Genomic DNA, 23,847 nt, shown 5'->3' with positions numbered 1-23,847 from the left:
CCAGCAAAGGTCCTGCGTCTGTGTGTGCCTCTATTCTTGCATCCATCAGTCCCTTTGTCCTTTTGTCCATGTGTACCCATTATCCCTGCAGTAACTCCATTATTCCACGATTCTGTGATATCCAGTGGGTTGAACACATTACTGAAGTCGAGGAGATGGCACTGAGTGACGCTGGGGGGGACAGCCCACCAGAGGTAGCACCCAGTGTCCTCTGGAGCCCTCAGCACAATTTCTGACTCCTTTTGGTGCCGTTTGGATGCATTCTGTCCCTCCTGCACTCTCCCTGTGGGGCAGCTGCAGCCCCTGCCCTCTGCTTCCCTCTCCCTCCATCTCTTCTTCCCTCCATCCCTCCCTCCATTCTTCCTTCAATTCCTCCTCACTTGGCCTTGCCTTCTACCCGCCCTCCCAGCTAGTGGCAGGGCACCCAGTCCATTTGAATTGAAGCCATAAGAGGGTGCTGTAGTCCTGGTGCTTTATAATCCTAACAAAGCTTTTTCATTTTCCCCTTGATGTAGCCCACCAAAATCTTTCTCCATTGCAATTAATGATCCCTTTAAAGGCTGTGATCTGGGGAGGTCAGCCAAAATTTCCTGGTGTATCCGTTGTTTCATACCTACAGAAAAGGAGCACCTTTTACTAAGTCAAGCTTATGCGAAAAATAAAGAAGTGTTTTTGAGGTTGCTTACATTCATTTTCTTCCCGACTAATATATATATTCTATATATTATCTATATTATCTATCTATATTATCTATATAATCTATATTATCTATCTATATCTATATATTATCTATCTATCTATATATTCTATATATTCTAATATATTTAGCTTTTTATTCCCTTCAATCCTTTCTACAATATGGCAATCAATGCAGAAGAGAGAAAAAAACACATTTGAAATAAACAGAGAAAGACAAGCTCATTGTCACTGATGTGTCGTTTTGCTGTTGTGGCATGCCTTCTGGTATTCTGCCTTCTCTGTTATCTGTCTATACTATTAGCTTTTTGGATCAAAGCCATTTTCTCTACACATAGAGTTATACGAACGATATTGTAGAGCCTTTGGTTTCTCAGCACTGGCATTTGTCAAGGGATAAATTGCTACTGCCCCGTTGCAAAAAGGAACTACTAATACCAAGATGCATTTGTTGCTCTGAGCTGTCGTGGGCTGGAGTCCTGCAAAGTCAATCTGCAGTCATTCCCCTGGGCCTTCGGTACACTGGTGCTGGCCTGAGGCTTTTACTCCAGCATAATCAGCACTGGTCAGGGCACAAGCATGACAGTTCTTACATCAGCAATCTACTGTCTTCCTCATGTTACGTCACAAATCAGTGTCCTTCACTCCGCTTAGACCATTTGTTTTTGCTCATAGGTTAAGTGGATTAGACAGCTTTTAGTAAATTGAGGCACAGTCCAATAATGTTTGCCTTCTGCCACTATAGCACAATACATTTGATTTTCCCTTACTCAGAGGACTGGCCGGATGGATCTTTTCACACTGTTCCACTTAACTTCCCTAGCTGGAAGGAGATGTTCTCCCCAAATAATGGATTCTACCACAGTTACTTGGCGTGACCTGCACTCGACTCTTTCAGTCTGAGTTTGCCACAGATAATCCAGGACGTTTCGTGGATATCTGGATATCTACTAAGAACCAGGAAGAGTTTCTTGAATTCCAGTGGCCACTTCAACTGTGGATCATCCCCAACGATCCACTGTCTTATTGTGGGGGGGAGGATTTAGTGTGCCGGGCTGGGCTGCAGTACAGGGACAAAGACAACTGCTAGCAATCAGATCCCTTGGGGCTCTCCTTCCAGGCTCCATCTGTAGTCCCAAAGGGTTCTGGTCTCCTGCAGGTTCTCTCTGACAACTGTTAGTCCCAGGCAGGTACCTCAGGAACACCAGGGCCTCTCGAGATGGCACCGGCTGCTTGTGGTCACACGGTGGAGCTCTGCTTGAAAACCTGAAGTCATCTTCAGTGTTTTTCAAACACTCAGCACCTCCTCATGAGCTGCCCTGGTTCAATCCTGTCAGTGAAACACGCACACAATAAGTGGAATTTCTATCATGAGAAAACGTGACCTTTCAGGATGGATATTCACTGTATGGAAAGAAATACCAATCTTCCGCTGTTCTTGCACTGACAACTCTCTCTCATTCTGTGCATGTAACTGCCCTCATTTTACAGGTATTTCCACCTGCCCTGATTAGGCTGACCACGTTGGAAGCCACCTTTCCAGCTGCCTGTCTCAACCTTTGCAGTTTCTATTGTTATCCCAATTTCCTCTCCCCTTAATCTCTGATCATTTATAGCCCTTTTAATGAGTGCAGTTCTTTGAGTTTCAGGGAGCTAATGTTTGTCCCTCCTTAGCAGTTTGTCTCACTGTGTCCTTAGCCAGCTAACTGTTTAATTAATACGCCTTTCATATTAATATTTATCATTTCCTATCTATGTACGTGACATATTTCTTGTACAGTTATCTTTTGGGAAGGAGAACTTCAGTGGAGGCATACAGCTGAGGAGTACGTTCTATTTCTTGGTAACCTGTGTTACGCTTTGTTACGCTTACTGTTCTTTGTTTAAAGGTAAGAGAAACCCTTCTGCACCCGTGTCCTCTGAGGAGAGCAGGTGGCAGCTGCTACAAAGGATCTGAAACATTCAGTGCAGACTTTAGAAGAGAAGTCTGATGTAAGGAAAAGCAAGGCAAGTGCCAGGTGGCATTAAGCAGACAGGGCTGGGGAGATGGGCAGTCACGTTGTCCATGCAGTGTCAGATTAAGCAACTGCTCTTCCTGCCTATGCAGGTCTCCTTAAGGGACACCCTGGATCCACCCTGGATCCACATCAATTGGAGAACGATGCTCCAGAGCCAATGGAAGAACATTATGGAACAGACACAGCTCACTGTAACCTTCTGCACTTTAGAAAGATCCACGGTATATTTAGTGCTACTTCTGCGAACGTAAGGTACTGAGAGGAGAATCACGGAATCATTAAGGTTGGAAAGCTCATCCAGTCTAACCATCCACCTGCCACCAACACTGCCCAACAAACCCTGTCCTGAAGTACCACAGCTACCCTTTCCTTACGCACCTCCAGAGACTCCACCGCTTCCCTGGGCAGCCTGTGCCAATGCCTCGCCACCCCTTCTGGGAGAAACTTTTCTTAATATCCAATCTGAACCTCCCATGGTGCAATGTGAGGCCATTCCCCGTAGTCCTATTGCTATTTACCTGGGAGAAGAGGTCCCATCTCACTGTAACCTCCCTCCAGGTAGCTGGACGGAGCGATAAGGTCTGCCCTGAGCCTCCTCTTCTCCACACGGAACCATCCCAGCTCCCTCTCCCACTCCCCGTTAAGTCTTGCGCTCCAGACCCCTCCCAGCTTTGGTGCCCCTCTGTGGATACACTCCAGGGCCGCCATGTCTTCTTGTAGGGAGCGGCTGGGCTGGGCTGGGCTGCAGTTGATGGGACAAGGACAACCGCTAGCAATTTAGATCCCCTGGGGCCACTGGCAAATCACAGCGACGATCGCATCCCCGCTCCTGACTGCCCCATTTCAGGCTGCCATTGGGCTCCTTGGCCACTGGAGGGCACTGCCGGCTGTCACCAGCACCCCAGACCCTTTTCGTCCGTGCAGCCTTACAGCCGCTCTGCCCCAAGCCTGTAGTGACGGTGCCTGGGGTTTCTGTAGCCGAAAAGCAGCACTCAGCTCTTGACGTTCTTAAAACTCATGCAGTTGCAGTCAGCCCAGTGATTCAGCCTATCTCAGTCCGTCTGTGGGACGCTTCCTCCTAACTTGGTGTCATCTGCAAACTTACTGAGGGTGCACCCAATTCCCTCATCTGACTCGTCAGTGAATACACTGAACAGGACAGGCTGCAGCGCCGACCCCTGAGGAACGCCTCTCAGAACTGGACTCCATCTGGATCTCTCTGGGCCTGGCCCTCCTAGCAGTTTTTTACTCAGCAAAGAGTGTACCCATCCCAGCCATGGACTGCCAGCTTCTCCAGGAGAATGCTACAGGAGGCGGTGTCAGAGGCTTTGCTCCAGTCCAGGTAGCTTCCACCCACAGCATCTCATCCACCAGGTGGGTATGTAGTCATAGGAGGACATCAGGATGATCCTTCTCGTAGATGGGCACCACATTAGCAAGTATTCAGTCACCTGGGAACTCCCTGATTGATTAGGGCTGCTAGGATGCCACGTCCACCAACTGCCTCAGTACCCTCAGGTGGATCCAGTCCAATCCCACAGATGTGTGACAGCCCGGGTGGAGCAGCAGGTCACGTGCTGTTTTATTCTGAATTGTGGAGGGTTTATTCTGCTCCCCACCCTGTCTTCCAGTTCAGGGGGCTGAGTACCCTGAGAATAACGGGCCTGACTATTAAAGACAGATGTAAAAAAGGCGTTGAGAACCTGTCTGCTTTTCCTCATCCTTTCTCCTTGCACTGGGGTGGAAGGGGATCCATCCTGTGCCAGCCACGTGCACTTGTGTTAGGCTGTTAGGGTGCCTTGGCATGTTTATACAGATATTTATTTGGGTCCCAGATTGACCAACTGAACCGAGTTAGATTCAGAGAATCATAGACTGGTTTAGGTTGGAGCGATATTAAAGATCATACAGTTCCAACCCCTCTGCCATGGGAAGGGTTGTCATGCAGTAGATCAGGTTGCCCAGAGCCACATCCACCCTGGCCCTGAATGCCTCAAAGGATGGGGCAATCCAAAACCTTTCTGGGGGACCTCTTCCTGTGCCTGACAGCCCCCACAGTGAAGAATTTATTTGATCACCAACAAAGATATTAAAAACAGCAGTCCCAAGATGGAACCCTGAGGGATTCCTTAATATAACCACTTATTGTTAGCCTCCACCTGGACACAGAGCTGCTGACCACAACCCTCAGGCTGCAATCATACAGCCAGCTACTAATCCACTTTTCAAATCCACGTATCTCCAAATTAGAGATAAGGATATGGAGTGAGACCATATCAAAGCCTTGCACAAGTCCAGGTAGATTACTTCAGTGTATGGGAACTGCTGAGTCACGGCCTGAACCTCTGATTAGTCACCTGAGGCGAGCAATGAGGCAGCCCTGGGAGCACAGGTGAAAGCAATTCACCTGTGCTGCAGGAAGGGGTGGAGCCTGGCTGCACCTCTCCTAGACCCATTCAAGAGCTGACTACCAGGGGGGAAGGATCTCTCTCTCTCTCTTCGGAAGATCCACTCCACTGGTCTTTCCTGAGCGAGCCCACGACACGGGTGAGCCTTCTATTTATTCTCTTTGTCTCGCTGTGCCTAACTCTCTTGCTTATTTCATTACTATAACATCTTAATATTATTAAATTATATAATATTCCTTTATATAATTTTCATTAATTATACACTTGGCGAGCCAGGCAGGCAAGCTGAATATACTGAAACTTACACTATGTCCTTTCTTTGGAATTTCTGTAAATGGTTCAAGGGGGAGAACACTACCCCCCTAGATAAAACAATTCCAGGGCAGATCCCAGGATTTGCGGGATCCCCTTATTATGAATTGGCAACTATCATTGAAAAATGGGTCCCCTACGTGTTGTGGGAAACGTTTCCCCATATCGCCTAGCGGATTACTTTCAGGGACTAGGCAAAGATATATTAGTCACTAGAGAAAGACAATTAGCTGCTTCTACAGTGGCATGGCCACTATTAAATGCTTTAAACAATGCCGAAATAAGGAATAATACTTCAGTGAATGAAAATGAACTTTTAAAAGATCGTATTGAAAAGTTAGAGCAGGAACTTGGCCTATTAACAGGAAAAAAAAACCAATTCTATGTCTTCCAATAGGTCAAGTTCGTAGTATTTCAATAAACAATGACCAGGCTCCTGAATCAACGGACTGTGTTGATCAGGAAAATAAACCATCTAAATCGAATCTTGAATCCCCAATTTTGACGGACGCACTAGAAGTCCGTCCTGTTATATCTCAAAAAACAAAAAAGGTACAGGACAGACCAGCAGGGGTGCCGCCTGATCAGTGGCCCCCTGCTCAAACCCACTTGCACGTAACAGCCCAACCGTACACGGCAACAGAACTGATGGACTTAGTCCAACGATTCAGGCAGAAACCTAGAGAAAGTGTGCCGGCTTGGTTATTAAGACTATGGGATTCTGGGGCAGAAAGTGTTCTGGTGAATGGCCTGGAAATAGCCAAATTGGCCACAATGACCGTCCATCCTGCTCTTAGACAGAGATTATATGCAGGTAATCAATATAATGATGAAAACCATTCAATAATAGAATGGTTAATGGTGGCCTGCCGTATGGTATGGCCCAATAAATCTGATATTCCTTTACATACAGGGATGTGGTCCTCCATAAAACCAGGTAACGGTCACAGGATGTGCATTTTCAGTAGCCTAAGCGTAGCCTAAGTTGCTAAATATTGCAACATATTGGCATTGTGTGTTTATTGCTGTCTTTTTCAGGGCTTGCAAGAGTCAAAATGGAGCATGAAAACTGTAGTTAGAGAGTTTATTCTGCTAGGATTGTCTCAATCCCACAAAGTCCAGTCAATTCCCTTCTTCTTCTTCCTCCTGTTCTACATCATAATTCTCCCAAGCAACATCCTTATCATTCTCACAATTCAGGGGGATTCCCAGCTGGGATCACCCATGCATTTTTTCCTGGCTAATCTGGCATTCTTGGATATCTGCTACTGTTCTGTGACCCCACCCAAAATGCTGGCTGACTTTTTCTCAAATCCTAAGATCAACTCCTACAAGGCCTGATTGACCCAGCCTTTGTTTCTTCACTTCCTGGGAGCAGCAGCAGCTTTCCTGCTGTTGGCCATAGCCTGTGACTGTTACGTTGCTATTTGCAAGCCTCTCCACTACACCATGCTTGTGAACAGGACTGTATGCTGTGCCCTGGCTGGAGCTTCGTGGGGCGGTGGCTTCATTCATGGCATCATTCTATTTGCTCTCACCATCAAGCTCCCCTTCTGTGGCCCCAACGTCCTGGACGACTTTGTCTGTGATGTGCGTCAGTTGGCGAACTTGGCCTGTGCTGACCTTACACGGCGGAACTTCTGATGTTCCTCAACAATGGAGTTGTCATTGTCATGTGCTTTGCACTTCTCCTCATCTCCTACATAATCCTCTTGCTGAAGCTCCAGACACACCAAAACAAAGAACAAAATAACCTCCACCTGCGTTTCCCACATCATCGTTGTTTTTGTCACGCTTGGCCCAGCTGTCTACATATATGTCCTACCCTCTGAGGCTGTCCCAGTGGAAAAGGTTTCCATTGGGAAACCTTTCTTTTCCATACGGTTGTCTTCCCTTGACTAATCCCATGATCTACATGCTGTAACAAGGAGATCAAAAGCTCCGTGTGGAAGTTGGTCAGCAAATACATATTAAAAAAAAAATTTGAAAGAAATAAATGAAAGTTTATTTGTTCCTCGTTTTGTTCATGCAATTTTCTTAGGAACAAATCCACACTGTACGTTATGTAAAAGCATAATGTACAAGTGATAACCTTCAAGAAGTCCTTTTCTATCAAAAAAATCCCTAGAGTGATACTAAAACCTGTATGGAATAAGTTAAGGAAGAACCAACCTGTGTAAAGGAACCAACTCATGCACTATGAAGTTATCATTAAGAATCTTTTAAATTCATTAGAAAGTATCTGGTAGGTGTTGAGACTTCATAGAACTATTACTGGACTACTGGTTCAGCTTCAACCATGGTAATTCATTATTTCAGTTTATAGTCAAACTTTCACTGTTGATGCTGCCTTCTCGTTGGACTCATTCATGATCCCACCATTGAATGAGTTGATTACATTTCCACAAAGGGAGAGTGTGAAAGCTGCTGGATGATCCAGCTTGCAGGCAAGCTTTGCAATTCATATAGCATAGGCAAGACATTGCAATCTGTTAAGTAAAAATCAAAGACAATGTAGCTATAGCTTTACAGGACGTGCAGATCATAAACTTTATCCATACAGTTACAGACATTTGCAGCACAGATGTCTGTCTGAATTAGTCACTAAGGATTCCAGCAAAACTAACAGGCATTTCTAGGGAGAAGTTCAGCTAACCCTTTCTTAATTTCTACTTTGAGAAGTAATAAACCATGCCTTAGGCGTTTTTGTCTCGCCCCTTGTACTTGCCCTGTAATCCGCTTTATAGTTTGACCCCAAGGTGGTCAGCCAAATAATTCTTCTCAATGGGAAACTGTGCTTTCAGAGAGCATGGTTTTCTTACTGCAGTGTAACTTCCTTAGGCAGTGTAGATGATGCAGAGTGAGCTAAACACGTCTCCGTCCACAAAGTCCTCCAATAATCTCTCAGAAGACATTGCATCCTACAGGTCACGGAGTTCTTGGTTCTCACATAACGCTCTAGCATGCTGTAAATATCCAAATGCAGTTGCCCTTGCAGTAGGGTATTTTTGTTCTTGTTGTTCCTTTCTTCACTAACTTTCTACATATCACTAGGTGAAAGAAAACGCCATAAAGTCAAGAGTGCCTTTCTCAGGAATGCACTCAGCTCTGAGCACCACCACTTATACACGGCCTTCTGTCACACTGCTGCCATCAGCTGCCGCTGTCGGCCTCCCCAGTGCTTCCACCATGGTTACCTGACATCCCTACAGTCCTGCACCCGCTCAGAAGTAATACTTAAAATGCATTCTTCCATACTTCATGACAGAGGATTGAAGAGACTCACTTTTGCGTGGTGCTAAGGATGGTCCATCCCCAACACGTCCCTTTGCGCGCTGCAAGGCCCAGCTGGCATTCTGGCAGCCTGCTGGCTGCTGCTCCCTAACGCAGGGAACCGCACTGTGCTGCTTCTGAGGAGAGAAAGAAAGGAGGGTCCATGGAAATGGGCACCCAACATCTGCAAAGAGATGCAGCGTTCCAGATCGTGCCAGAGACAGGATATCACAGTGCTGAGTCATTAGCTACCACTAAAGGAAACAAACATTTGGGAGAGTATTCACAGCAACTGCTGCAATTTCTGGGCATACCCCAGCTTTCTTACTGTTCAGGTGGAGAAGACTGGCGCTCACAGACATCAGTTCAGTGGGTTAAACCAACACACCTGCAAAATGCCAGCATTATTCAGGAAACAGTCTTCAGGTGCCACAGTTCAATCCACGCAAAGTTATTGTGCAGAGCCTTAGCTCTTGACTTCCATTTCTTCCCTAAATTTTACTACTGCAAGCAGCTAGAACAAACCTTTCAGGTGAAATTCAGGGCAGCAGGGACCTGGCAAACCATAACTAGGTGCAGCTGGCAGGAGGGCAGTTCACGCTCTTTGCTCCCACCCTGCCCCAGCAGGTTAAGGAGCCTGGCAATGCTGTCCTGTTGCAGCACATGCAGAATCCAACCGGTTATGGAGGTAACAAAGGACCAGTAGTGCTCCCCCTGCTCCAGCTTTTCCCCTTCAAAATGAGAGAAAGGAAGAAAACCCAAACAAATAAATCCAGCCATACTTTTCCATATGCAGAGCAGGAATGGGAACTGCGTCTGTCTTCTCATTGAGACAGTGGTGGGGAAGCTCAGTTCCTGGGGTCCTCTCCACAGGGACTGCCCCCTGGCTTCACTCTTTCTTCAACTGCCTCAATCCCCAAAATCTCCTTTTGGAAAGAATCCCTAAAGAAAGAATCTGCAAGTGAAAAATAGTAAGGAGAAGCATTTTCCCAGCTTTCTTCTATCATGCACTCTAAAGTACTCTTGAGTAGGACAGTGTCTTAAAATCAACTGGTTACAAGAACCATCCCCAAAATACAACTAGATTCTGTACAGCTGCCATGATTTCTGACAGCAAGTGTTCTCCATCTCCTCAACATTTATACACCTTGAAGCAAGTGGCTGGTGTTGCTGTCATGAAGAAAACTCCCTTTGTCTTCCACCCCTACTGCAGCCGCAATAGCTGCACTGGTACGATCCACGTGTTCAACAGACCTCAGCTCTGCCTTAGCCAGGCACAGTGGCTGTCCTCCTCCCTCCCAGCTCACACACCAGAGCACTGCTGTGCCACATGGTAAGAGCAGCAGTGACAGTGGGCAGCACCCATCAGCCTCCACCCTGCTCTCACCACCAGCTGGGACAAGGGCTGACATAGCGGGCCCACCCCAGCCCAGCTTTTCTTCTGAGACACCTCCCAGCAACCACTCAGCACCAAACCCAGTTCACCCACTCGGCCTGCTCAGCCTGAGCTGTGCCCAGCTCATGCACGTGCTGCAGCAGTGCTTCTGACGGGTTCTCACAGGGCGATCTCTCTCAAGGAAGGCCCAGAGCCCAGTCTCTGCGTGCAGCACCAGCTCTGCTCACCAGCTGTGGGACAAACGCTCCCACCCCAGCAACAGTTGTGACCTCTGTGAGTGCCCACATCACTTCTGGGCCTCCATCAGACGTAATCCAAATTTTAAGAAACCAACAGCAGGGTCACCCAATGGAGTTATCTGAAGTAAAATAACAAAGAAGTTAAGATGACTCTTGTGTAGCCAGCTCAGGTCACCCTCTTGCTCAGGTGCTGCATGATCGGACAAAGGAGATGTTGCCTCTGAGGTGGAGGCTGGAAGGGTCTGGGCTTTCAAACTGTCAGCAAGCATTTGGATGAGCCACCTTCCTGCTGAGGAGCTCCTTAACATCATTCCTGCCTCCTCCGGTACCGTACTGGGAGATGCTCCAGAGTTCATTAGCCTGGACTCCCATCAACAGCTGCTCCTGCACTGACCTTCACTCACACTCTGATACCGTCCACTTCCAGCACAAGCTGACCTGCAAGGAAATGTGGGATTAATGCAAATGCAGAAGCCCACGGCTGTGTCACCACCACGTATTGCAGCCTTGGGAAGTCAGCTACAACTACAACCTTGGTCAGAATTAAAACAGGCACAGTACATTAACTGTGACCTCTAAACTGAAGTAATTGTCACGATCAGAAATACATACTGAAATTGCTCACTTAACTATTGGTGGTTACCTCCAAACTCTTTTGCTTTTGGGAGAATATGGACTCAGAATTGAAGGATACAAGAAAAATGACATCTGCTTCACTGGAGGTGGTTAAGCTTGGAAGTAGGATTCCAAAATGAAAAGGTTTTCAACTCCTTATAAGGCAGAAAGCGATGGGATGATTGCTGACGCCTGCAGAAAGCCTGATCTGCTCTGCCACAGGTGGCTGAATGACACAAAAGCTGTGCTGCTCATTCAGAAGTGTGTGGGGCATGGGGTGGGCATGGGGCACCAACACACGGGATGTCAACACTCCTCGGGCACTTTCCCATCAGAAGGGAATTCCCTCCTCCCTGCCATGCCATGTCCACACCACTCCTAAGGGCTGTACTGACACAGTCAGCACAGAATCCATGCAAACGTTCTTTTCTCATCGTGGTGGTTTTTAACAGACGCAAGCAATGAGACATCAGGTCACTGTGTGGGCTGCTGGGTGACACTGCCATCATTTCCAAGCCATTGCTTCCTAGGGGCAAATAAAGTAAAATACTTTAAGAAAATTTCACACAGAGATTGCATACTATACTATTCTTTTACACAAAGCAGAAGGACAAAACAGGAGATACGTGCAGCTGCATCAACACCCCAGTTGCTGAAGGAATGGAAAGAGATCAAATGACAATACGTTATTCTCATACAAGGACTGCTCATCAGCACCCACTGCCCAAGGAGCAATGCAGGGAAGACTTGCATTTCTTCTTCTCCTAGCCAGAAACTGTTTTTCCTACCTTAAAAAGGAAAGGAAAAAAAGCCTGACATAGTGCTGACAGGGCAGGCAGATGTGGCACACCAAGGCATACTGAATCTGCAGAACATTTGAAACTTTCACCTTTCCTCCAAGAGCAGTCTAAACCTTCCATACCCACTCCTACTTTCACCACTATTCTTACCAAAGCTGCTTTTTCAGCTGGGGCTCCTCTCTGTCCTCAGCAGTATGACTCAGCACACAGATGCACCTCAGCTCCATTTCGTTTCCACGCCCACTTTGTGGGACCATGGGTTTCCCATCAGAAGGCTTCACACACACCGTGCGTTCAGCTCAGTGAAAGGAGACACAACTGATACAGGCTTGTTGTGCAAGAGAAATCCAGGTTCTCTTCTCATTCCCACAATCCTTCCAGTAGTTCAGTCCATTTGGTACATTACCATGTCCCGGATTCTCAGCTGTGTTTTCCACACACTAATCTGTCTACCAACAATGCATACACAGGAACCAAGAAACCAATAGCTACACTCAATCATAACCCAGGGCAAGGAAATCTCAGAGCAATCCTAAGTGAAATCACCACTTTTCTGAAACTCTGCCTCAAGCTCCTCACGCTCCCCCTCAACTCTTTTCTCAGAAGCCCACTCCTCTGCTTTTTCCTTTTCCTCTGAATGCTTGCATTTTTGTGCAGCCAGGACTTGGGAGAAAGCTGGGATGCAAACTGCAGAGAACTGTCCCAGCAATGAACAAACAGAAAGCCTGGGCAGAAAGACAGTGCATCAAGTCCAGATGCCTGTTATGTATCTGTACCTCTCTTTGGTGCTTTCTCCAGCTCTGTCTTCTTCCCCAGCCTTTCCGCACGGCCATGCTGCAGTGGAAGGCCACTGGCGTCAGTTTCTCGCAGAGAGAAAGCAGGAAATACTTGAAGAGCAACTCTTTGGAAGAAGATTTTAGCACAGCCAGCCACTAATTTCAAGTTTTCAAGCACAGTTTCTTAAATTTGCCTTTCCACTGCTCTAACATTATGCCTTCCTTACAGTCAACACGAGGCACTTTTCTCTCTCCTCCATCACACACACCCTTTCACAAAGTCCTATTTAGATGAAAGTACCCAAACTACAGCTCACAAAACATTCTTACCCACAGAGGCTTTCCATTTCCCCCTTTCTCAATAAGAGTCAATAGAATCCCATGCTCCATCCCTAAAATAAAGTACAGCCTTTCCATGTCACAGAAAGCAGTTGCCAATAGAATCCTTGTCCTATTAGCCCACATCCACCAAAATCCCTCCAATACACCATTTCTACAGCCAAAACAAACTCATTTTTTCAACTGAAATGCATTTACAGAAAGTATTACTAGTCTCATTCCTGCTGAGTGAGTGGCAAATGAATCCACATCTGTCTGACAGCTCTACAATGCACAAAGCAAAGCTGCACAAGCAAACACAACGCTGTCAGGTGCATGAGCTGAGAAACACTTCATTCCTAAGTCAAACAACTGTGAGTACAAGTACCTCCACACTGTTTGGCCTCTCCAAGGAACAGACACAGCTCTAAGAACCATTTAGACACAGACTCGGATCGCTCTACTGCCACCGACAGCCACTGTCAGCCTCTCTATTGCTTCCAGTACAGCGCTGCCATCAGTCACTCTTTCCTCTCAAGACTCTCTTGTTTTCTCACTTACCTCCTTAGTTGCACTAAGGAAATGGTTTTGCCATTAGCTACGGCATCCACCCCCAACCAAACCAACACATCTATCAGTCAGCAGGGTTGCACCCCATGAGGCCAGGCCTCATGCCATGACAGCAGAGGAGCAAGGTCCAAGGCTGCAGCAAGGGAGAATTTGCTCAAAGGCAACAGCCGTGGGCACAGGCAAGAAGCTGCTTATCTTCAGAAGGATTCAGGTAGGCAGGGATCTCCTTTGCCTACACTGCCAACCCTTCAATGAGGGCTGGGAAGGGGTGGATCCTGGCTCCACCCCTTCTGTCATTCTGGAACATGGAATGCTCTGGGTTGGCCCTGCCTTTCTACCAGGTGAAAAATCAGGTTTCAAGCCATGTCTCAGCATTTACACTACAGCATCCCTTAGCATTAACTCCACAGGACAACCCTTAACCCTTTACCTTAACCTAAAAGGCTAATCCTTAACACTCACCCCAAAAGATACTCCTCAGCCCTAATCCAAAATGCTAACGCTTAACCCTCATTCCCATCTCAAAAGTGCTGCTGTTGTCCCTAACAAAAAGGACAAGCCATAAACCCCCAACCAGGTGGGCACACCCCCACCATCACTAACATCAAGTGTTAAGCCTTAACCTTTAAACCTAACAGAAAACAGTAACGTGAAACCCTAACCCCAAAGGGTTACCCTCAGCACTTAGCTCTAGCACTAAACACTAACACTTCATCACAATCCACAAGTGTAAACCTTAGGATCATAGGATCACCACGGTTGGAAACAACATCTAAGATCATCTAGTCCAACATTTCCCACTAAATCACATCCCTCGGTACAATACCTAAACACTCCTTGAACACCTCTGGGGATGGTGATTCCACCATTTCCCCTTCCATAAAAACCTAACCCAAAAGGGTATATCCCATCACCATCACCCACAAGGGTAACTGCAGACAAAGGCAATAGCAAATACAGCTGCTTTAAACCAGTCCTAAATTACCCAAGAAAAGTAAAGGACACAAACCTGTAAATACAGAATGAGCCAGCAGGATGAGGAAATGAGCAGAGATTTCAGAAACGCGTCTGCTGTCAGGGAGGGGAGTTCAGGCCTGCCCCAGCACCACAGATCTCCATGACATGACACAACATGGGGAGGTGGCAAAGGTGACAGGGCTAGGAGGAGAGCTGGCGGAGGAGGAAGGTTGGATGCCTGGCAGTTTGAGAGGGACTGAGGTAGCCTCACCCATCACAGACGTGGTCAGCGCAGACACTTTGGTGTCCGACATGATGTAAAGTGTCTTCGTAGGGCTGGACGTGGTCACTGCAGAGAAGGAAAGAACGTGGTCAGCAGTTGTGGGGACAGGGTGCCTACCCTGGGCTGCAGCCCTGGCAGCAGAGTTCAAAGCAGGTTTCAAACAGGCTTCAAACTGCACAGAAAACCCCCTTGTCTCATTTTGTTTTCAGACTGACTCCAAAATAAACCCCAGCACTGCCACAGCCTGCGCAGAGCACAGCAAGGGAGCCCCAAACCTTTCAGCTCCCTTTCTAGACCCCTCAGAGTCTAAGAATCCTCCCTCCCTTTAGTGATCTCACTCTCTCCCCAGGGGGCTAGGACCATAGGCTTCTTCCTTGGCCATCCCACTCTCAGAGCTGTCACACAGCTCGTGCATCTTCAACTCTGACCCACCAGCACTGAAGCGCACACACCACCTGACATGGCTTCACAAGCAACCATCTGCCTTCGCATCACATGCCTCTACCTGCCTTTGCTAAGCAAGCACGCACCTACCTGCCTTTGCTTTGGAAGCATGCACACGCTTCCCTTTGCTAAGCAAGACCACAGTCCCTTTTAATCTCAGGAGGGAATAAAACTGCCCGAACAAAAAGGGTACAGCAAGGCTCTCTCTAGGACGCCTGTTGTCTCAGCAGAGTTGACAGTTACTTAAAATGCACAAAGTACCTACAAAACCATCACGCTCAAACAAGGAAAGTAAACAAGTCCAGGATGCCGTGAAGGGTTCCTAGCTCTTTGTAGGTAATACCTGCTCCGTGGGCACAGGATGCGCACAAATTGCCCCTCATCTCTTCCCCATCCCCATCCCCTTGCCCCCCCCCCGTGATTTCCACAGGCATTTAGAGACTCTGTGGAAAGGCAACATAAGGCTCATGGAGAAGACTGGATGTACATGAGGTTTTTCCCTTCCCTGGTGCTAGAGCACTGCTTGTCTAGATGATGAATGTTTTTCATACAAGCACCAACCAAGCGTGGCAACAAACAGCTGAAATGGCATTTCCCCTGCAAAACAACCAGCCTGTCTAAAGACCTCACCTCAGAGACTTGCCAAAAAGGCCAGAACTCCCTTTTGGCAGGCTTACTCACAGAACAGCAGGCTTCTCTTCACCGTGCATCACATGGACACAAACAGGCTGTTTGTGCAAGGAGGGCAATTTCACCTGAGCACCTCACCATATGTGTTCCCTCCACCCTGCTTTTCTGCAGAGATACAAGGATAAAAACCTCAGTTCCTCTGAGCAACGACTGGAAGGAACTCTGGAAAATTCTCCATTCAAAAGCAGCTCCTTTGTGGTCTTGGTTCCTGAGGGCTCCTTTGGATCACCTTTCAGGCAAAGTGTAGGAGGTTCTACTGTACAAACCTATGTACCTGGGTACCTTTTTCCACCCCAAAACTAATTCTGACAGAGTTGTGATGCAGACATTGGACACGGAGAAGAAGAGAAAAAGAACAGAAGAGAGGATAAAATTAAGGATACCGGTAAGGAAGAAGCGCAGAAGATGAAAAGCACAATAGGATACAGGCAAGACAGCAAAAGAGATGAGCAGTAGCGGAGAGAATAAAGGTAAGAGACGCTGAGAAGGATAAGAGCAGAAGGAGAACAGACAAGAAAGAAAGAAGAGCAGAGAAGAAGAAAAAGGATGTAGGTAAGAAAAACAAGCAGACAAGGAGAAAAGCAAAAGAGGTATTAGCGTATACAGAGCGTATACAGAGAAGACAAAAGCAGAAGTGGAGAGAAGCTGAAGAGGAAAAGCGAGAAAGGAAGTCTGGCAGAAGTACAAGAGACGGTAAGAGAGGAAAGTGGCAAATGAGAAGAGCAGAAGAGAAGTGAGTACAGAAGAGCAGAAAACGAAAAGAGCAGTAAAGAAGAGCAGATCGTGCTATGAAGAGAACAGTAAAAGGAGAGCACATGAAGAAAGAGGAGAGAGGACAGTGAAGAAGGAACTGCAGAAGAGGACAGTAGAAGGTGTGAGGACTGGAAAGAAACAAAGTGAGTGTAGTAACAGGACACCATTTCCCTTGGGACTCTGCAATCTCTTTCACTTCTGACAGACGGAGGTGCTGAGAAGAACAAGAGCCATGTCTGTGTTCACCAAGGACTCACCTCTGCACGTGCAGCGGCAGCTCTCAGAGAAGCCTTCTTTAGTCCCACTTTCCTCTCTTCAGGTCCTGGCAGGCATGGGGAGGAGCCTGACCACCAATGAAGACCGAGGCAAGACACTTATTGAGCACCTCAGCTCAGCTTTTTCCATGTCTGAGGAAGCCAGTTCTCTGTCCTCATTTATCAGAGGGGGAACGCTCTCCTTGGCCTGTCTTCTGCCTGCGTACCTGTAGAACCCCTTCTTGTTATTTTTCACATCCCACACCAAGTTCAGCTCCACCTGTGCCTTGGCTTTCCTAATCCTATCCCTGCACACAGACAGCAGCCCTGGCAGGAACGCAGCGCTGTGGCAATTTGCAGAGCATAACATGCAGTTCCATCAGCGCATTGTGTTTTCGCACTCAGACGTTACTGGCTGCCGAGCGGAGCGGCTGATAAGGCCATAGTGAGCCACTTTTTCCTAGCAGTGTATGTGGGACCTGAGGAAAATGTCCTCGCGCGTGTTGAGGCAAAAGATACAAGTATTCTACTGGGACTCTGGTGCTTCTCATGAGGCACAGTCATGGAGGCAGAAGGTAGAAGTATTCATTTGTGTCCCCATGCAAAGTTATTGAGGAGGAACGAGGCTGTTCTCCCACTAAAGCTGAAAGTTTCAGAACGATCACTCATGGATTCCTTTTGCTAAACTCATGCGCTGGTTCTTAAACTGATGTGCTAATCCCTACTGCTGAACAGAGCAACCCACATCAATCCCCCCTTTTCCTTTGAGGATTACGATGTTCACATCCTAATCCTCACCACCTTTGACCTTTCATACTTAGATACATCTCCACAGTCCAATCACACTACAAGGAAGGATGCATACATACAGCGATTACACACACCATCCCCACAAATAACTTCTTTAACCAGTGCAATTTGGGAAGCCAGGAAGTCACGCTGGTTTCAGCTCACATCGTCTTATGTTGTGCAGTATTTCACTTTGGTGCCATATCTTATCTCCATCTGCTTCAATTCTACCACTCTGACCTACATGAACACAACAATATCATTTATTGCTGCATGAACTCCTTCTTGTGCACCTAACAAGATACCTGAAGCCCTTCTACATTGCAACACCACCCAGGCCAAGCTCTGGACTTTTTCCCTTTTCTTCTTCCTTTCTGCCCCTCTTCCCCTCTCTCCTTCTTCCTTTCCTTTCCTTCTTTTCCCTTGTCCCCTTTTTTCCCCTTTTTCCATTTCCCTCCCCCCTCTCCCTCCCTCCCTCCCTTCCCATTCCTCCCTCCCTCCCTATCAGCCTGGCTCTCACGCTGTTGTCCAGATGCCCGTCTTCCTTTTCCCACACCTCCATGCTCTGCCCACAACCCCCTGTTTGGCTGCATCTCCCTGCGGATGTCCCACCCCACAGCCCCACTCACAGCCGCCATCCCCGGAGCTCTGCCCTCCCCCAGTCGCTCCCCCACCTCCCCAGGAGATCCCTGAGGGCTCTCCGTTCCCCCCCCACCCTTCTTCGCCCCCCGCTGCCCCTCGAACCCCACTCGGGCTTCAGGCCGTGCGTGCAGGCCGCGCTGCCACGGCGACAGCGCGCCCTCCCTCCTTGCGGCGCGGGAAGCCGTCCCCGCGGCGACAGCGCATGCGCGGCGGCGTCTCCATAGCGACAGCGCCCCGGCGCGGCCGTTGCTCGAGCGACGCGCCGTCCCCGCTCCCCGCGGAGTGACGTCATCACGCGGCGACCCGAGGACGCGGCCATGCGAAAGCGGAGCGGGGCCCCGCGCTGCTCCAGCGCCGCGGCGCAGCCCCGGGACTCCGAGCGCCGCCTCAGCTTCTACGAGTGGGTGTTCGGGGGCGGCGGGGGCACCGGGAGCATCGGGGCTGGGGCCGTCCTGTCTTGGCCGCGTGGGTCCTCTGCTGCTCAGGGCCTCTGCTCGGCGGCGGGAGGTGCCCTGTGCCCCCCGCCCTTCCCCCCCACCCACGGTGTTTCACTGCCTTCCCCCCACACCCATCCCCCCCGCCGCGGGTCACCCACAACCTCCCGAGTCCCTCAGTCTGACCGCTGGGCTTACGCTCTCCCCCCCCGTTCCCCGCCTCCACTTCCCCCATTCTCATCGCTGGAGTCCTCTTCCACCCGTCCCCTCAGTTCCTCCGTCACTGTCTGCCCCTGTTCCCCATTCTGACCCCCAGGCTTCCGCGTCTGTCTCTCACTGATCCGTTGTGTCCCCATTCTCTCCCCCGACCCCCCCAAGTCTTCCAATTTTCTCCCCTAGATTCATCCCCCTCCCCCGTCCCTTCTATCTGACCCCCAGAATTCTCTGTCCCCTCAAGTTCCCCCGCTCCAATTCCCCCATTCACATCATAGAATCTCCTACCATTCCCCAGTCCCCTCTATTTGCACCCCCAGGGTCCCTTGTCTTCCCTTCCTCCCCCTGCTTCTGACCCCATTTTCTGTCCCCTACAGTCCCCTGTACCCCCATACCCTCCTCCCTGCCCTCTGGAGTCCGTTCCCCTATGTTGACCCCCAATTTCCCCCAACTGGACCCCCTTTACGTCCCATAGAACCCCCCCACGATCTCCAGTTCTCCCCTCCCACCCCTCCCTCCACCCCCAGACCCCCTTTCCACTCACGTGGTCTGCCTCTCCTCTTTACCCCCCCCCCCCCAACTAGCACTCTCTCCTCCCAGACCCCCTTTACACCCCACAGAAGCTCCACACAACTCTCCAGTTTCCCCCCTCCACCCCTCCCTCCATCCCCAGACCCCCTTTCCACCCCACAGAATCCTCACTAGCTCATTTCTCCCCCTGCCACCCCCTGCCGAACCCCCCTTATCCCCCGTTGGAATCATGCAAAAGGATCTGCAGGAGAAGTCCTAGAGAGGTCTGGGGGCATCCAGGGGGTTCCAGACTCATCCAGAAGAGTCTGGAGTTATCCCAGAGTGGTACTGGGGCATCCAGAGAGTCCCCAGGTTGATCCCATGGGCCCCTGGAAAGATCTGTAAGCTCCCACTAGGAGTCCAGGAGCACTGAGAGGTCTCTGGTTGTGAGAATCTTTCTTTGTTTTTTGGCTCAAAGCTTGCTTCCTGAGGTATTTCTTGTGATAAGACTCTGATTGATTTGTTGAGGAGGCAAGAGATGGGTGCTACCGTGTGACAATTGACATCCCTCTGGGAACATTTGAAAGCCCCTTCCTCCAGAGTTGCTTACCTCTGGAAGAGAGTGCTCAGAAGTGCTTACTGGCGGAAGATCTGGCCTGTGACTAAATAGCTCCAGCCTTGTATGGGAAAATTGGGGAACGATACCATCGTGTCCTGTGAAAAACAGGATGCAGATGGGCATCCCTGCTCCCTCTTATCTGCTGTCAAGGCCCGGAAGGTGGGAACAAAGGAATTTCTGCTAAGATCCCAGAGCCAGAAACTGCCACTCCAAGGAGTGGCACTCAACCACTTTGGATTTGAGCTGTCACTCCAAAGACAGCTGACTCGACCACTTTGAAAGCATTGAAAAAGGCCATCATCACCATGGTCACCGTTGTCGTCGTCGCCATCAACAACAATGCCCTATCACCCACCACTACTGAAGATCAAAGGCTGAACTATGAACCACGCTGGATCCATGGTGGTGACTATGTCCCTCTTTCTTCCGATAAAGACTCCTTGCTTCTTCTTTCCTACCTTTTCTATCGCCCTCCTTTCCTTCCCCATTACCCTAATTCATAATAGCATCCGTCCTCCCCTTCCCCATCTCCCTAATTAAGATCTGTAATAAACTGGTCGGACCAACATTTGAACCGTTGTTTCTTAATTTCACGCCGGGTATACAGATATTAAAAGAACCTCCTCTCCCTCCTATAAATCGGAGTGAGACACTGGTCTGATCTGAAGATGTCCCAGTAGAGTCTGGTACGGTGCAGGGAGTCCTCATGAGGGTCTGAATGGTCCTGGAGTCATCCAGAATGGTTTGGGGATGTTCCAGAGAGGACTTGGCGGGTCTGGGGGGTCCTCATGTTGATCCATGGGGTCTGTGGATTCATCCAGAAGGGTCTGGAGATGTCCCAGAAGGATCCTGTGGGGTCCAGGGAGTCCCAGGTGTGTCCAGGACATCCTCAGAGGGATTCAGAAGGGTCTGAGGATGTCCCTGAGAGGACTTGTAGGGTCTGGGGGGTCCTTAGGTGGGTTCCAAGGGACCTGTTGTCAACTGGAAGGGTCTGGAGATGACCCAGAGGGGCACAGGGTGACTGCTGTCACCGTCATTGGGTGTCATTGGGTGTGGGCATCACTTGGGTGTCACCGTTATCACCATCTTTGAATGTCACCGTCATTGGGTGCCTCCAGGTGTCATTGGGTCTCACCGTCAACAGCTGTCACCATCACTGGGTGTCACCATTGTGACTGTCTTCAGGTGTCGCTATCATTGGGTGTCACTGCTTTTGGGTGTCTCTGTTGTCACCATCGCTGGGTACCACTGAGTGTCACTGTCCTTGGGGTGTCACCATCATTGGGTGTCACTGTTGTCTCTGTCATTGGGTGTTACCATCACTCTGGTGACACTGTTAAAAAGTTGACTGCATGTGACCTCAGTGTGGAACAGCTGTGGCACAGTGTCCCCATCACTGGCTGTCACTTTTGTCACCATCACTTTTGTATCACCATCACTTGTGTGTCACCATCTCTCGGGTGACAGCATTCCCTGTGCTCTGACCACCACATGGGGGCAGGCACAGGCGGCCCCACACAGTCACCGTGCTGTCACTGAGCCTCACACTGTCCTTTGTCACCCCTCCAGGCCTGCCTACAGCCGGACCCAGTGACACCGGCGCCCTCTGGTGCTGTCACCATCATCTGTCATGAGGACAGGGATGCACACAGTGGTGAACTCTGTGCCACCACCAGAGGGGACCAGGGGTGACATCAGTGTGGAACAGCTCTGACGGGGTGTCATTGTCATTGGGTGTCATCCTCACGAAGAGGGGACAAAAGGACCCCCCTGGGGACATTCTGTCAAAGTTGGGGACACCGTGAGCAGCTTGAAGACTTTCCAGGGGAAGTGGGGACACCGCATCATGGTGTCACATCCCCAAAGTTGGGGATGCCTCCAGAGTGTGATGCCCTGAAGTTGGGGACTCCCCTATGTCATCCCCACAGTGTCACACCCCAAAGCTGCGAACAAATCTGTGTCACCCCAATGGTGTCACACCCCAAAGTTGAGGACACCCCCACAGTGTCACACCATGTAGTTGGGGACACCTCTCCGTCACTCCAATGGTGTCATACCCCAGCATTGGGGACACTGCCACAGTGTTGAACCCCAAAGTTGGGCACACTTTTATGTCACCTTGACAGTGTCACACCCCAAAGTTGGGGACAGTCCCACAGCTGGGGGCGCCCCCACATCCCCCCATGGTGTCACATTCCAAAGCTGGGAGGCCCCTTCTGTGTGTCCCCCACCACAGACCACACTGTTCCCATGGGGTGGGGGCAATATACATATATATATGTTTTATACATATACATATGTATAACACATATACAGACCCTCATCTCCATCCCATACCCATATCCCAAATCCATCCCATATCTACAGCCCATCCCATAACCATCTCCCCTTTTCCCATCCCGTATCTCGTCCTCTATCCATATCCCAGACCATATTCATTCCATGTGCACATCTAATCCCAAGTCGATACCCCCGTATCCTATCCCAAATTGATCCCATATCCATATCCCAAAATATAAAGAAACACAACCAACAGAACAGCAAAGAAACAGGATTTAATGTCATGGCAGAGTAGAGATGACAACTGACAAAAAAAAAAAAAGAATAAGAAAAAACAAAAAGCAAACAGAAAATAACACACAAGAAACACTAAGACACCATGAAACTACAAGCTGGAGGCATTGGGTCCAGGCCAGGCAGAGCACCAGCACAGAGCACGTCACAGCACAGATGACATCAGCCGGGCCCCTGGAGCCTTTATGCTGTCACAGTGCGTTTCCATGAGGACGGAGGGCCCTGCCCAAGGCAGCTGGGTGCAGGCACCTCCTCTGTGAGCTGCGCTGCCCGCAGCCGCTCGCCGTGCCCTGTGCCTCAGAGCAGCCCCGGCAGCAGAGAAGCTCAGCCTCATCCCGCTCTGGGTTGTGGCGAAGTGTTACCGTTTGTGTGATTGGTGAGTGCTGAGTTACCCTCTTGGGTTCGGCTTTCGGCTTAGGGCTTACCAGATGGGGTTCTGCTTCAGGGTTACGTGTCAAGCGTTCTGCATTTGGGTCAGGTTTAAAGGTCACCCTTTTGGCTGAGGGCGAAGCGTTAAGGCAAACGGTTTGGGGTTTGTGTTACCGGTTTCTCTCTGGGGTTAGGCTTGTTATCAGTTTGGGTTAGGGGTTGTGCCGTTACGGAAGGGTAAAGGGTTACCGTGTTGGAGAAGCGTTAAGAGTGATGGGTACCCATTTTTGGTTTGGTTTAATGGTTGCCCTTCGAGGTTTGGATTGGGGTTTAGGATTCAGGGATACCCTTTTGCATTAGGCGCAAGATCTACCTTTTTTGGATATGGCTAGTGCTTGCCATTTTGTGTTAGTGATAAGTGTTAAGGGTGACACATTTCTGGCATGTATAAGAGTTACCAGATCCACAGAAATTCGTAGGAATATTCATAGGAAAAAAACCGATGGAAAGAAAGAAACTGCAAGGAATAAATCAACAAAAGTAGAGAAAACATTGGAAAGCAGTAGGAAAAACTGAGGGAAAAAAAAGCAAACAAAACCTATGACATCCAAGGGAACAAAATACCCAACAGAAAATAAATAATAACTAACAAAACGAAAGAAAAACAGGCAGGAGAAAAAAAGACTAAGAAAAATCAAAGCAAAACTACGAAAGGGAATGGAAAGAAAAGGCAAAGACATACAATGCTGTATCATGGCAAAGCAAAGGATTCAAACAAAAAAAAAAAAGCAAACTAATGCAAGAGGAAGTAAATGGAAAAAGAAACAGAAAAGAAAAAGAAAGGGAATAAAAGAGAACTAAGTAAAGCAAGCAGAATGAAAGGCCATGCAAAGGA

The 23,847-nt window shown here is 48.9% G+C and overlaps 1 protein-coding gene across 44 annotated transcripts; it reads right to left on the bottom strand.

The window, feature by feature from the left end:
* Window positions 1-455: 455 nt before the first annotated feature.
* On the bottom strand, window positions 456-18,515 carry LOC149913413 (E3 ubiquitin-protein ligase RING2-like). 44 transcript variants are annotated; one of them, XR_016461177.1, is made up of 8 exons: window positions 18,336-18,515; window positions 17,757-17,831; window positions 16,806-17,029; window positions 14,431-15,900; window positions 10,986-12,620; window positions 9,036-10,780; window positions 8,721-8,844; window positions 6,866-8,484 (listed from the first exon to the last, which is right to left on the bottom strand). XR_016461177.1 is itself a non-coding variant. In XM_090129676.1 (7 exons), the coding sequence occupies exons 2-5, from the start codon at window positions 14,690-14,692 to the stop codon at window positions 10,739-10,741; spliced, it is 303 nt and encodes a 100-aa protein (XP_089985802.1). In that variant the 5' UTR covers window positions 14,693-15,900; window positions 16,806-18,061; the 3' UTR covers window positions 6,866-8,484; window positions 8,721-8,844; window positions 9,036-10,738. The 44 variants fall into 44 exon arrangements, 1 of the variants encoding a protein (XP_089985802.1); XR_016461170.1 differs by having other exon boundaries at window positions 16,806-17,445; window positions 18,341-18,515; XR_016461178.1 differs by having other exon boundaries at window positions 18,341-18,515.
* Window positions 18,516-23,847: the final 5,332 nt, after the last annotated feature.

This window comes from Phasianus colchicus, chromosome 37, assembly GCF_987193195.1.
Source record: "Phasianus colchicus chromosome 37, bPhaCol1.hap1.1, whole genome shotgun sequence".
NCBI classification, from domain to species: domain Eukaryota; kingdom Metazoa; phylum Chordata; class Aves; order Galliformes; family Phasianidae; genus Phasianus; species Phasianus colchicus.
The sequence above is the reverse complement of the archived record's forward strand: the minus strand, read 5'-3'. Positions and strand labels throughout refer to the sequence as shown.